The 15796-nt window shown below is 36.9% G+C and overlaps 1 protein-coding gene across 1 annotated transcript in view; it reads left to right on the forward strand.

The window, feature by feature from the left end:
* Positions 1–15796, forward strand: part of LHX5 (LIM homeobox 5) — a 35619-nt gene that overhangs the window by 6196 nt on the left and 13627 nt on the right. The window contains exon 3 of the mRNA XM_056552279.1: positions 12468–12745. Coding sequence (XP_056408254.1) covers positions 12468–12745 — 278 coding nt within the window. The remainder of the gene's footprint in view (positions 1–12467; positions 12746–15796) is intronic.

Raw genomic sequence — 15796 nt, forward strand, 5'->3', positions numbered from 1 at the left:
CTACACCACCACGATGACCTCACTGACCTGAGGGGTTAGTATGGCTAAATACTTCGAGATGATAGATAGATAGATAGATAGATAGGTAATAGATAGATATGAGATAGATAGATAGATAGATAGATAGGTGATAGATAGATAGATAGATAGATAGATAGGCGATAGATAGATATGAGATAGATAGATAGATAGGTGATAGATAGATAGATAAATAGATAGGTGATAGATAGATAGATAATTAGATAAATAATTATATAGATAGATAGATGATAGGTAGATATTATATAGGATAGATAGATAGACGATAGATGATAGATATAAGATGGATAGATAGATAAATAGATAATAGTTAGATAGATAAATTGATAGATATGAGATAGAAAGATAGATAGATAGATATGAGATAGATATTATATAGGATAGATAGATAGATAGATAGATGATAGATAGATAGATAGATAATATATAAGATATATATGTATGTCAGTGTTTCCTAACCAGAGTGCCTCCAGCTGTTGCAAAACTACAACTCCCAACATGCTGGGAGTTGTAGTTTTTCAACAGCTGGAGACACCCTGGTTGGGAAACCCTGATATATAGGATAGATGATAGATAGATTACATAATGTATAGAATAGATAGATAATATATAAGATAGATAATATATAGGCTAGATGATAGATAGATAGATATTATATAGGCTAGATGATAGATAGATAGATAGATAGATATTATATAGGCTAGATGATAGATAGATAGATAGATAGATAGATAGATATTATATAGGCTAGATGATAGATAGATAGATATTATATAGGTTAGATGATAGATAGATAGATAGATAGATAGATAGATAGATATTATATAGGATAGATAGATAGATAGATAGATATTATATAGGATAGATAGATAGATAGATAGATATTATATAGACTAGATGATAGATAGATAGATATTATATATTCTAGATGATAGATAGATAGATAATATATAGGCTAGATGATAGATAGATAGATAGATAGATAGATAGATAGATATTATATAGGTTAGATGATAGATAGATAGATAGATAGATAGATATTATATAGGCTAGATGATAGATAGATAGATAAATAGATATTATATAGGCTAGATGATAGATAGATAATAGATAGATTGTAGATAGATAATTGATAGATAATATATAAAAATACAACTCACTTCCCTTATGCTTTTGCTCTTTCTCACTTATATTAGAACTAGCTGACTGGATACCCCCATCCTCCTTTTCTCCCCCCAATTCTTTAACATGAGCCCTTAATAGAGGTGGTGATTTGCTAATCCCAGAGATACACAAACACCCCCTCCCCTTTGCTCTATGCCAGCCTGTGGGTGGATCTGACAGCAGTAGCTGCCTTATAGTCTGTACCACAACTGCCAGCCAGACACCTGCCAGGACCACAACAGACATCACTTCCTGCACTAGCACCCTGGAAAAGATCTACTACCCAGTCCTAATTTCTACATAAGTACCCCTTATGCCAAACACTCATTGAGGTTTACACAACTTATGTACAACCCATCACATAACGAAAGTATATGGGGCAGTACTAGGTAATTACATTGGGCCATTCTCACTTATGATGAATACTTTGTTAATCTAGTTTCACTGGTCTCCAATGACTGAGGTTACCATTGGCTGGATCAAGGCAACTACCATACTGAAGAGGGGTTAAATACTTTGTAGTATGAACACTGTCATTCCTTCTTCCATGAATGATCATACAGACATTCCATAGGGGATTTGAAACCATGTGGTACCCTGTTCATCTACTTTTCCCCACCTGTTTGGGGCCTCCTGGACTTAAAGTTAGAATAGACAATATTTCTACATGAATTATGAAGGTAAATGTTACAAATATGCAGTATTTGCAATATAAACCACATGTCATTTCCATGTAAACACTGCTCCAAACTGACCTAGCAGAAAAAAACCAATAATCATCTTAATATTTCTTACAGTACAACAAACAGAGAAACTAAGCTGAGAGCAGTAATATTGTTACATCTCTGATACATAGGCAGAATACTGGGTGTATGGGAGAGATAATGTTATTCCATCTGCAACACAATTGTCACAAATTGTAAGACGCAAATCTGCCTTCACTAATTCGATTTAGTTCTTCGCCATCATCAGTGAGAGTATTATGGGAACATTCCTTGTTGGGCCTGGCAGATTAATGTGTTGGAGCCCCTTCTTTTCTATTGTGCTCTGATCAATCAAACAAGCAAACCAACTACAGTCTGCATGTTTTGGGATTTTTCCATGTCTCCTTTTGTTGCTTTTATAGGCACCTTGTTTCCTATCCCTGTACCAGGCAAAATTCGATGTATAAATATATTTAAGTACATTTATAAATATTTGTATTTACAATTTTTTACATTCATCCATATTTAACAGAAAATATTTTTTTTTTTAAATATTTTTCTGATAACATAAAAATAAAATAAAAACAATGGACCATTTAACAGAAACATTTTTAATGTGATATGTCAGTTAGTATCGTCTTTGCAATGGCCCTGACCAGATGTTTGGGTTTTTTAAATCAAGTCTGTATGGATACATGTGAGTCAAACAACTAAAACATTGGTTAAAATACTACAATAGAAGAAAGGTACAAAAAAAATATTGAACAATGGATACACAGGAACTAAAACCCTAGGGCCATATGACCCACAGCTAATAGGAGGAAAAGTAATATTTATATGTATGACTACAATAGGTGATTAATCCTATAGGGGGGGGGGGTGACTGTCTACTGGATGTTATTTTGACTTCCTGTTGTTTTTTTTAGAGACCATGAGGTATTAGAAGTTTTGTCCACTCCCCAATAGGTGTTGTTTTTTAAGCGGTATGAATTGCTAAGAGTTTACAGTTGTACCTGTACTGGGATCCAATAGGTATAAAATTGGCAAGCCTATATGAGAAAAGTAAGTCAGCATTGCTAAAAAAAATAATAATTATACAATCTTAACAAGCATCCCAATATAATTTACAGATACTTTTATTCAATAGTTTAAATAAATTATCTAATAAAAAAATGTAATAATTGGCTAAAATCAATCTTTAGGCTAGTTTTACACATGGCGGGGGTCTTTGTATACCAATATTACAGCTCAGGGTCTCGGCATGCTGTGAGTTTAAGTTAGTAACCCTGTAGTCAGACTGGGACAATTGGTGAGCTGAGATAATACTTGTGTCTTAATTTTGAGACTATTTAAAGAGGATCTATCACCACTCTTGACATGTCTGTTTAAAGAAATAGTCATATTATGTCAGTCCTCTTTGTCCTCAGGCAGCACAGACCGGATATGGCTGTGCTGCCTTTGGACTCAAGGAAAGCAAAATTATAGGTAAGACAAATTTTATCAATATTAAAAAGTCCATTTTGTCCTAAATGCCTACAGCTTTGATGGTTAAGCAACATAGTTAAGAACAACTTGTTAGCTCTTCTGTGATGTCTATTATAGATACTAGTATGCTTCATAAAGTAACAATGCTAAAACACTTATAGGACCTCTGCATTGTGACGTACTTCTGTTATTCCTCCTGAATATTTATAAAGCAATTGACAGCTGGGTGTTCACAGTTTAAGGATGTATCACTACACAGTCTGGCATTGGGCAATCAGTATTTTATTTATAGGTTTTCAGGAGGACAAACAGAGGAATGACACAATTTGTCTTACCTATCATTTTTGTTTCCTTGAGTCCACAGGCAGCACACATTTATTACATCTGTGCTGCCTGAGGACAAAGAGAAATGCCAAAATTTGCCTTACCTGTAATTTTGCTTTCCTCGAGTCCAAAGGAAGCATAGACAGGTGTGCGGCCTAAGGACATAGAGTCAGTTAGGTTATGTAATGATTCTTTTTATTATTGTTAATAATAACAATGTTGATAAATATACCAGGTTTCCCTTATGCTTTCTGTCATGTTTGCCTAATTTTTAATACTGTGAGTGATACATGAGCCATGTCTCTCTGTATAGTATATCTAGAAACATGGCAGCCATCATGCAGCATGCTGATAGGAGATAAAAAGGGATCTATATATGAAATATGCCAAACCCAGTAGGATGGTTTGTTAACTGATCTAGGACAATCATTTTTCCGGCTAGACACTCTTAGAACAATATGGCAATATGCACTAAGTAACTTTTTAGTGTATGTTTTTTGTTGTTTTGTTTATTTTGCATGCAAGGACATTCTAAATTACTTACTATGTGTAGTATGTAAGGCTCATTCTACACTCAAGGGTAACACTGTTAAAACCATTAAATGCGAGCAATGGAAAAATGGTATTACAGCAATTCATTGAATGTGACATAGATGTTTACAGATATATATAAAACACTGAGCATCATTTTAGGTGTTATTACATGTGAAATAGCTACAGGTATAATATTTTAATCTCCTAAATGTCATAACCTCCAGTCTCACCACTACCTGTAATCTAGACTTCCTTCTCCTCTTAGACTGTAAGCTCTTTTAAGCAAAGTCTGTATCTCCCATTGTGTTGCTACACATGTGTTGCCTCATTACACTTGTGTTTTCCTCTATGTTGCTTTGACACATTTTATTAAAAAAGACAGACCTCATCACTTTCTGTGGATGGGAAACTCAAGCTAAAATGCATGTGTTTGCATCCATTCAGTAAGGATCTGTTTTTACAGCATGTACATCTAAGTGTTCTGTAATAACACTGGATCCAGGAAATGGAATAAAAAAAGATGCAAACTGATATCATCTTATGCTTCAGTTTACCAGTCTGGAAAGAAGCTGTGAGCCTAGCATTAGCTTTTATCTCCCCTATTATGCAATGTACAGCACTGCAGAATGTGTTGGCGCATCACAGCCATAATATGATAAAGAATCAATCATTAGTTTGCATATATATATATATATATATATATATATATATATATATATATATACTAGCTGAGTACCCGGCGTTGCCCAGTTTTTCCTTCCTAATCCTTGTTGAGGAGGAAAATTAACAAAGGAGGAAGCTTTTGACTTCATATTCCAACCCCATATCCCGCCCTCATATTCTGACCTCCTATCCCGTCCTCCTATCCCGACCTCCTATCCCGTCCTCCTATCCCAACCTCCTATCCCATCCTTATGTCCCATCCTCAGGTGGGAGTGATTTGTGATGAAGATATTTTAAGCTGAAAATAGAAGGGGACGTGGCTTTGTGGGACTGGGAGGGATTTTCAAGCCAGACCGATGCACAAAAAGGGTAGATAATAAAAGGGGTGTGGCTTGCAAGCTGGACTGACACATTCACCAGGAGATGCAGAGCGGAGCTTGTGGAGTAAGGTACTGAGAGTCCCATGTACTTGTATGGGACTTGAAACAAAAACCCATCTTTTATACAAGGGTGTAGATAAGTGTTAATTTAACTATGATATCTTTTTATATGACATATAAGTCTATATCTGTGTACCAGGTATTATTGAAATATCTCCAGCCGTACGGAAGTTATGTGGGAACATACATTTCCCATTGATTTGCATGGGACTTTAAACAAAAACCCCGACCCTCACAAATGGGGGTAGTTAAGGGTTAAGCTAACTATCCTATATTTTAAGTGAACATATAAGTAACATGTGACCAAGTATTATCGAAATATCTCCAGCCATTTGGAAGTTATGCAGTAACATATATTTCCCATAGATTTGTATGGGACTTTAAACAAAACCCCAACCTTGACAAATGGGGGTGAGTAAGAGTTAAATCACCTATCCTATGTTTGTTGTTGACATATAAGTAACATGTGTGGCAAGTTTCATGTTAATATCTTTAGCCATTTGGACGTGATGCTGGAACATACACACACACATACACACATACATGCACACACACATTGAGTTTTATATATATATAGACTAGCTGAGTACCCGGCGTTGCCCGGTTTTTCCTTCCAATCCTTTTTGGGGAGGAAAATTAACAAAGGAGGAAGCTTTTGACTTCAAATGCAGTCCTCATATATTGTTGTCATATCCCAACCCCACATCCCGACCTCCTATCCCGACCTCCTATCCCGTCCTCCTATCCCGTCCTCCTATCTCGACCTCCTGTCCCGTCCTCCTATCCCGACCTCCTATACCGTCCTGCTATCCCGTCCTCCTATCCCGACCTCCTATCCCGTCCTCCTATCCCGACCTCCTATCCCGTCTTCCTATCTCGACCTCTTATGCCGTCCTCCTATCCCGTTCTCCAATCTCGAGCTCCTATCCCGACCTCCTATGCCGTCCTCCTATCTCAACCTCCTATCTCAACCTCCTATCCCGTCCTCCTATCCCGACCTCCTATCCCGACCTCCTTTCCCATCCTCATATCTCGACCTCCTATCCCATCCTCCTATCTCGACCTCCTAACCTGACCTCCTATCCAGACCTCCTATCCCGTCATCCTATCCCGTCCTCCTATCCCGACCTCCTTTCCCGTCCTCATATCTCGACCTCCTATCCCGTCCTCCTATCTCGACCTCCTGTCTCATCCTCCTATCCAGACCTCCTATCTGTCCTCATATCCCGTCCTCCTATCTTGTCCTCCTATCCCGACCTCCTACCCGACCTCCTATCCCGACCTCATATCTCGTCCTCATATCCCGTCCTCCTATCCCGACCTCCTATCCCGACCACCCATCCCGTCCTCCTATCCCGACTTGTAATATGTGTACCAGGTAATGAAATAGCTCCAGCTGTACGGAAATTATATGGGAACATACATTTTCCATTGATTTGCATGGGACTTTAAAAAAAAAAAAAAAACCTGACCATCACAAATGGGGGTAGTTAAGGGTTAAATTAACTATCCTATATTTTAAATGGACATAAAAGTAACATGTGACCAAGTATTATCAAAATATCTCCAGCCGTTTGGAAGTTATGCAGTAACATATATTTCGCATTGACTTGCATGGGACTTTAAACATAAGCCCCGCCTCTGGCAAATGGGGGTGGGTAAGGGTTAAGTTATCTATCCTATGTTTGTTGTTGACATATAAGTAACATGTGTCCCAAGTTTCATGGTAATATCTTCCGCCGTTTGAAAGTTTTTGTGGAACATACATACATACATACACATACACACACACATTGAGTTTTATAGATATAGATAAAATAAATTTTATTAACTTAAAGGGGTACTCCCGTGGAAAACTTTTTTTTTTTTTTTAATCAACTGGTGCCAGAAAGTTAAACAGATTTGTATTAAAAAATCTTAATCCTTCAAGTACTTTTTAGGGGCTGTATACTAAAGAGAAGTCCAAAAAAGAAATGCATTTCCTCTGATGTCATGACCACAGTGCTCTCTGCTGACCTCTGCTGTCCATTTTAGGAACTGTCCAGAGAAGCATATGTTTGCTACGGGGATTTTCTCCTGTTCTGGACAGTTCCTAAAATGGACAACAGAGGTCAGCAGAGAGCACTGTGGTCATTACATCAGAGGAAATGCATTTCTTTTTGGATTTCTCTTCAGTATACAGCCCCTAAAAAGTACTGGAAAGATTAAGATTTTTAATAGAAGTGATTTACAAATCTGTTTAACTTTCTGGCACCAGTTGATTTAAAAAAATAAAAATAAAAAAAAAGTTTTCCACGGGAGTACCCCTTTAATGCTTCAGGAGTGTAGACAATATACATTTATGTTTTTTTTTTTTTTAACTAGAATTTTCTGTGTCACTTGCCTGGGCCTGGGTGTATTGAACATGGATAGACAGAAGAATTTTCTTTGCATTCCTAAGAAATGCCAAGTTCAGTTATGCCTCAAAAGCCTTGAATATATACAGTCAAGTGAGGCCTCCCCCAGTCTCTATGGTTCCTTCATACCACCATCTTGCACATCAATGACGTTCTATACTCTTGCATGAACACAATGTATAATTGGTTGTGTAGGATTATTTAGATAGCTGCACCACATCAGGTTGAATGCCCACTGACATTCCATATACAAATATGTTTATAAAACCAATAGAGACAATGGATGGCCTTCATGGCACAATAATAACTATTCCCATAGCGCCAACATATTTCACAATGTTATACAATCAGGTGAAGTAGTGAACAAATATTATGACATCAATTGTAAAAACTATAGAAATTCTACCAGAAACAAACAAAAAACAGGACCTTGCCCACTAGAGCTTACAATCTTAAGAGGTTCTGGGTATAATATGGGGAGGGGCATTACAGGTAAAGAGACTGATGATGTCATTATCATTAGCCAAGTTGAATAGCAATATATACATATATATATATATATATATATATATATATATATGTGGGTGTATATATATATATATATATATATATATATATATATATATATATATGACTATTTTAGATTCTAACCAAAAAAAGAGTGGTTTGAAAGAGTGGTTAAACTAAGAAATGTGCTGCATATTGGGGGATGGGTACATGCCACACATATTTCTGGTTACAATGTTTCATTCATTATAATTTGTACTTACTAATTGTATCTTTGTATAAATAATCTAGCATAATATTAGAACATTGCAGTTTAAGTTGCAGAATGTGGAAGAGAAACCCAAGTCTACATTCACAATTGTATGCTGAACGACGCCCATAATATTGTTAATTGTATATTTAAATATACATAAAAAAAACTAGTGTTGTGTTTCTTGGGCATCCTTTTGACATGCTTATGAGGATACCATTCCGATGGATGAACATACTAGCTGGGACTATGCATGAAAATAGGAGATGCAACATTGAGAATTTTCAAGTGTAACAGTATCCAATCTTTAGAAAGCACTAGTGCTTATCCCAACTATGCTAATATCGCTTGCATTTAGCGACCTTTTATATGTTAAATAACACCCAGAGTGAATTACTAATGTATTCATTGAAACATTACCTAAAACCAAAGGAGTATAAAAGTACACTTTGTCTGGAACATTAAGTGGTTCTTAGGTATACATACAGTGTATAAGCCTACAGCAACCAACCAGATGTTTATGTCATAAAATGGGAAGATGTTAATATCATTAAATATTGGCAGGCCATGTGGAAGCTAAAGATAGACAGGCTTTCCCTAAGCTTCGGTGAAAAATAACTATGGCTCCCAAGGTGTAGGTGCATGCTGGCCTGGAGGGTTGGGAAAGGTTTGTGAAAGGCCACATTTTTGTACACTTTTTAAGTGGCACACTGCACCTATACTACACATTAACTTGGGTGATAGAGAGCACCTACGTGGCCAAATAAAAAAAATAAAAAAATGACTTGTTTCTAATAGCTTCATAAGCTATTTGTTCTTGGTCTAACCTACTATATTACGGTCCATGGTATGTGTAGGTGAACTATATTTATAAACTGGAATTTTTGCTTCGTATTGATCCACCTATGAGGCCATGTTTACATTAGATTCTTGTATTGAAACGGATGTGGTTGTTCAGCTTTTACATGGTTAATACTGAAAACCTATGTTGAAGAGTTATAGGCTTCTATCTATGTATGTATAAATTGTACAATATTTAACTACAATATTTAATTACTATTACTATTTAATTACTTTCACACGTACAACCCCCAGCAAATGGTATGGAATCACACATAGATGTTCATTCAGTTTTATTTACTTCATAGAACATACAAAAATCCCATTTATGACACAAAACTATGTTTATTAGCTTAACATTTTGGCTTCATGTAAGATACCTTAAAGAGTAGCTCCCATCATCTGTTCTTTTTTCTGTCCCTACCTATTGCTAATCTATCCCTAACCCCCTCCCTGCCTTTTAAAAAAAAATTCTACCTTACAAATGGCTAATCTTGTGCTCCTCTGTATACCTCTGTCGGAAGCCAACTTCCCCAGCAGGAGCGACGCCACTGACACCTGCTGGGCGCCAACTTCCCCCCTCACCTCCCCTCCTTGATAAAATGTTTTTTTATTATTTTATAGTTTCCAAAAGACCTCAGATCAGACTTACTCCATAAAAGGCATTTACAGTACTAATGGAGGGAGTATCAGCGTGGCACTGATATAGTGTGCGTTCGCTGTCTCCACTCCACTGTACATGCCGGGGGCGGGGATGGGCTGCGCGCGAATCCAGGCAGCCAATGCACGCAGCCCCGGCATTAACTGCTCTCGCTCCCGCCTGTCTGATTGACAGGCAAGGAGTGAGCGCAGGCTGACTAAGTTAGGACTGATTGCCCGGCCGGCATCGGTCCTAATTCAGTCGTGACATCACGGCAGGCTGCAGCCGGCCACTAGGAGGGAGACCCCCTAGTGGCCGGTTCTCAAAACCGAAAAAAATAAATAAATCTATATTAGAGATATGTTGTAGTACATAAGTACTACAACATATTAAAAAAAAGTTGGTGACAGTGCCCATTTAAACACCAGGAAGAAAATGATTTCCATTAATAGCATATGTTTTTCCGGCTCAAGTAAATGAATATATTATGTATTCACTCAATGCTTTAATGCTGAGGGAAGAATTGTGGAATGACACTGTATTTTACATTTCTAAAACAAATCCAGGCACAACTCTAAAAATTCTAATTATTCTGTAGTTAAAAGGCAAAATGCTTACAGACCCACTGAGCTGTTAAATGTGGCTAACTGAAAGACAACATGGCCCAACAACAGATACCAATAAAAATTTAAGTATTATAAAATGTCTTTGAAATTCAAAACAGAATGTGGCAAAAGATGTTGGTGGTTCCCAGTCAGCTGTGTGTAATATTTGGTGCAAATATTAACTAAATGGGAAAGTTATAAAAGTAAAATATACTGGTAAACCAAGGAAGATGTCAAGACATTGGGAAGAAAACTCAAAACTAGTTGCTTTGAAAATAAAAAATGCACTTCAGAATAAATAAAATAAAAGGGTAGATTCTAAAGTCAATGTTTGTGGCAGAATTATAAGAAAAAATAAGAATAATGCATAGGAAAGTCAATTGAAAACCAGCCCTAACACCTAAATAGAAGATAAAAATGTTAAAGTACGCTAATGTGGAGAATTGGATGAAAGTAATATTTTATGATGGATCACCAATCTACATTAGTCAAGGAGATCATTCTGAACTTTTGTCTGAGGTCATTCTAATGAGACATAGAAAGATAATACCTGAAGGAAACAATCATGTCACCACTCACTTAAAGGGGTACTCCGGTGCTCCAGTGTTCTAAACATTTTGTTCAGAATGCTTGGAGCCAGAGGCCGTGATCGTGACATCACAGTCACGCCCCCCTCATGACGTCACACGACACCCCGTCCATTCTTGTCTATGGGAGGGAGCATGTCAGCACAGGTCAACACGCTCCTACCATAGAGATGAATGGAGGGGTCACGACCACTGCCGCATGAACCCGACGTTTGTTCAGAATGACAGGTGCTGCGGGAGATCGCGAGGCCCCAGCAGCGGAACTCCCGTGATCAGACATCTTATAAAATGTCTAGCAGCGGAATACCCCTTTAATGTATGGGGTGGAATATCAGGTAAAGGACTAGAGAAATGGCAATCATTACATCAGTCAAAGCTATTATGAATACCAGAGAAGGAACAACAAAGCATTGTGATTTTCTTTGTGATCACTGATGTTGAGTAGTCCAACATTTTTCATCAACATTGATCGAATTCATCAGCTTCCTTTTATGTTGTTAAGGTATGTTTATAAAGCCAGTAGGTGTAGCTATTATACATTTTGCTCTTTTGTGTCATATCTGTGATTTGCGTATTTGCTATAGGGTATAAAAAGATGTGTGAACATCCATTGTGTGTGATAATTCCATATTTTTTTCCAGTGGTTGTAGAGTGGTTGTATATTCCAACTAATGCAACATTTTTATGAGTTCCCTGAGATCGTATTTTTAGCCTAATTTTTTTCTTTATTTCATGGAAAAATATAATCAATAGAGGAGTTTCCTAAGAGATTTGAAGGAAGATAATTTTTTTTTAGAAGTATGCCCATAGTGTAGTATATAAAAAATAAACTCTACTAACCTCTTGTGGTGTCTCCAGTATCCTGTACTGGTCTCGGGTGCGGTCTTCTTCTCGCTTCTGGGGGTCAACACATCACTGGCTGCTGCGATGTCTTGCCTCAGTCGCTGACTGGCTGAGTAGTAGTGTGATGTGTGATTGCGCACCGGCCCCGGTCATCTTCCTGGTTCCTGGGCCTAATACATTATACTGCTCAGCCAGCGATTAGCTGAGCTGCATTGAAACGTGTCCACCCTTTAGATAGAAGACTGCACTGGGGCCTGGAGCAGGGCACAAAAGGCACCATGGGAGTGCTGGAGGTAGGTAGAGGTTTATTTTTTATATATACTACACTATGGGCATGCTTAAAAAAAAAAAAAATATATCTTCTTTTTGTGCCTGATCCCGTATAGATAGATATCCTGCTTTGCTAAATATATAAGTTGTGTAACAATGTGTTCTGTGTTTTCCAGTGTCCTCTTGTACAGACAGAAGTTTATCTCCAGATCTTCAAGATCCAATACAGGATGAAAGTAAAGAGACAGATCATTCCACTTCTTCTGATAAGGAGACTGCCAACAATGAGAACGAGGAGCAGAATTCTGGTACCAAAAGAAGAGGACCTAGGACCACCATTAAAGCAAAGCAACTAGAGACCCTCAAGGCAGCATTTGCAGCAACTCCAAAACCGACAAGGCACATTCGAGAACAGTTAGCACAGGAAACAGGACTTAACATGCGGGTGATTCAGGTAAATAACTAGTGAGTCATTTCATATTTCCTTTAGCCTTTAATAGTGTTTATTATTCTCCATAGTTCGTGATCATGACCTATTATTATTATTTCTTTCCTTTTATTTGCTGTTAGGGTTTGGTTGACCACACAGAAACTTCTTATAATTATGAAGCTTGGAAATGTTTTCTACTGTTATAGAAAAGTTTTAGTGAAAACCAAATATAAATCATTGTTGTAGAAGGAAAGAATTTCTTTTTTAACATGATCGGTAATCTTTACCAATTTACTAACTTCATGAACCATTTGGCAATTTCTCAATCTGTGTACTTTGGTTTTACCTAGAATATATTTGCAAGAATAGTTTAATATTCATCATTATTGCATACTGTAGAGATTATACGAAGCTGCCATCTTGTATCATCATGTTACTTTTAGTTCTAACATTCTGTGCTGTTTAATGTCAATTTAATTTATTAATGCATCTTTATAGAAGTTGGAGCTCAAATTAGCTGACACAGAACTGTAAATGCCCCGTGTATATTTAGGTTCAAATGCTAAAAATCTGGTAGCCTGCAGCTACCACTAGAGGGAGCTTAGGAGTGTATTGCATATATTGCTGTATTGTCTGTACTGTTGGGGGGGTTTAAAGTTTTGTATGACAAAATAACCACTATCTAGATATATAAAATCAATCAGTACAGAATTCTGGATAGACATTCACTTTAAACATGCATTAATCCACCCCAATAATGAGGTCCTATGACATCTGGAAGGATGTTGTGATAAGTGTATGTCCATGTCAAGGTCTGTCCAGTTTGGGCTCAAACTCAATATGTAGTACAGAGTACACAGACAGATGACCATGTGGAAGCTCTGATATCCAGTACGTGTGGATCATTACTTAAAGGGGTTTTCTGCCCATAGGCATCTTATCCCCTATCCAAAGGACAGGGGATAAGATATCTGACTGTGGGAGGCCCGCCGCTGCATTTGCATTGTCCGTTTGGAATCATAATGTTGGGAACCACAATTTAGACTATTACTAATGGAATATGACATAGATATTTAACACCCATTTGCACAGATAGGCCACTGAAGACATAGACATTGGGTACTATGAGTGGTCCTAGGGCAAAAATTCAGTTGATGCAAAAGAAGGGTGTTTTACATTATCTTATGTTCTCATTGTACGAATCACTGTAACTCTTCCATTACATCTAACATTATGATGTATTTTATATATAAAGCTATGTCATTATCTAAGCTACAGGGTCGAGCCAGATAGCTAGGCTCTTGTCCTTAAGGGTCCGTGTCAAATGTTCATTTATGAAAATGTCTCTGGACAGGTTAATTGAATTCCATTCATGATAGACGAGCATTACCTTTTCCTTTAGGACATTACAAACATAGGTTTAAGTGCACACTATCAGCAATATATTTTTGTTCCTTTCAGCTGAACCTGAGTTAACCCAAGAACACTCTGGTGATTTACAACCACCTAGAATAGGGTACAATATTAGTCCCTCCTCCAATGATTGGCCATTAACAGTCAGAAGTGATAATGAGTCTTTTGTAGTGCCCATTCATGACTTACCGCTGCTTTATTATTGGCGATATCACACAGAGCCAATATAATATGCTGCTAATATTCCCACTGGTAATGAATTTTCTGCAATATAGATATATATAACACCTGCTTGTGTAAGTCTTAAAAAATATATTGCCTCAAGGAAATGGTGAACCATGGCCGGTCCCTGCTCCAAGAGAAGGGAGAAATGATAATTACACACAATAACTGAAAATGTCAGGAAAACAAAGTCTTTTCATTATTTTCTAACACTTTTGCAGGACATGATATAGTGGAATAAGGTAGATATTAAATATCAAAGAGAATATACAATTTTGTGTTTCCTACTTTATTTCGGTAGATGTTATTTATTCATTAAACCTATCTGATAAACTATAAATGTAAAATATAGTTTAATTTCTTTAGGCAGGCAACCACTGGACCTGACAGATGTTGGAAAATAGAACAAAAACTACTGATTTAAAGCGGTATTCTGGGCAAAAAAAAGTAGTGGGCACTTTGAAAATAAAACAAGGCCTACTCATCTGCCCCGATCCCCCACCGCTGTTATTCCGATGTCTCCCAGTCCCCGTTGCTTCTTCCTATTTCTAATGACATTTTGTGTAGAAAATGCCTGCTCACCATAGTGATTCGCTCCTGCCTAAGCAATATGTTATTGGACGCAGGAAGAAGCATATAGCAGCAATGACCGGGAAATGTGAGAACGGTAACTGTGAAAGATTAGGGTAGGGGAGTAGGCCTTTCATTTACAGTGCCTGCCCTCCACCGCATTATAAAATATTTTTTACTCCATAAAACCCCTTTAATACTTTCAAATGAAAGTTTTGTTTCCATTTCTTCAACTCATGTTTAATTTTTATTTATTTATTCAATAAAAAAATAGAAAAAAAGGAAAAAAACAAGGCAAATTCCATATATGCACATTCATAGGCTCTGTTATATTTATTATGCTAAGAGAATGTAAAAGTGAAAATAGAGCTTTATAAAGTATTGGTCTATGTAAGATGCCTAATAGATTAATTATTTTCACTTATTAAATAGTATTTCATTTGATATACATTTTTTAAATATTTTTTGGGAAAACTGCTGACGAAATATATTTTAGGAACCTTCCAATAGGGTCTTAGATTTGTCTTTATGCTTACTTACATCCTAGAAGTATTTTTAGAGTATAAGGGAATAATCTTGGAAGACTGAATACATCAGATTTCCATCTGGTTGGTTGGGATTCCTAAACTGCATGAAAACTGATGCAAAGCGATATTATGCATGAACCTGTTGTTGTTTAATCATTTTCAATCAGTTGCTAATGGAATATGAAAGGAGATTAAAATACATAAAAATAAATGCTAGTGTGAACACAGCCCAAAGTGCTACCATGGAATAAAATGCCTAATACATTACAGAATCTGCAATTAAAATGCTAAATTAAGAAAACTAAGCAAATAAGGTCCACAACCTAATGTTATCTTGTCTTAC

Source organism: Hyla sarda, chromosome 1, assembly GCF_029499605.1.
Source record: "Hyla sarda isolate aHylSar1 chromosome 1, aHylSar1.hap1, whole genome shotgun sequence".
Lineage (NCBI taxonomy): Eukaryota > Metazoa > Chordata > Amphibia > Anura > Hylidae > Hyla > Hyla sarda.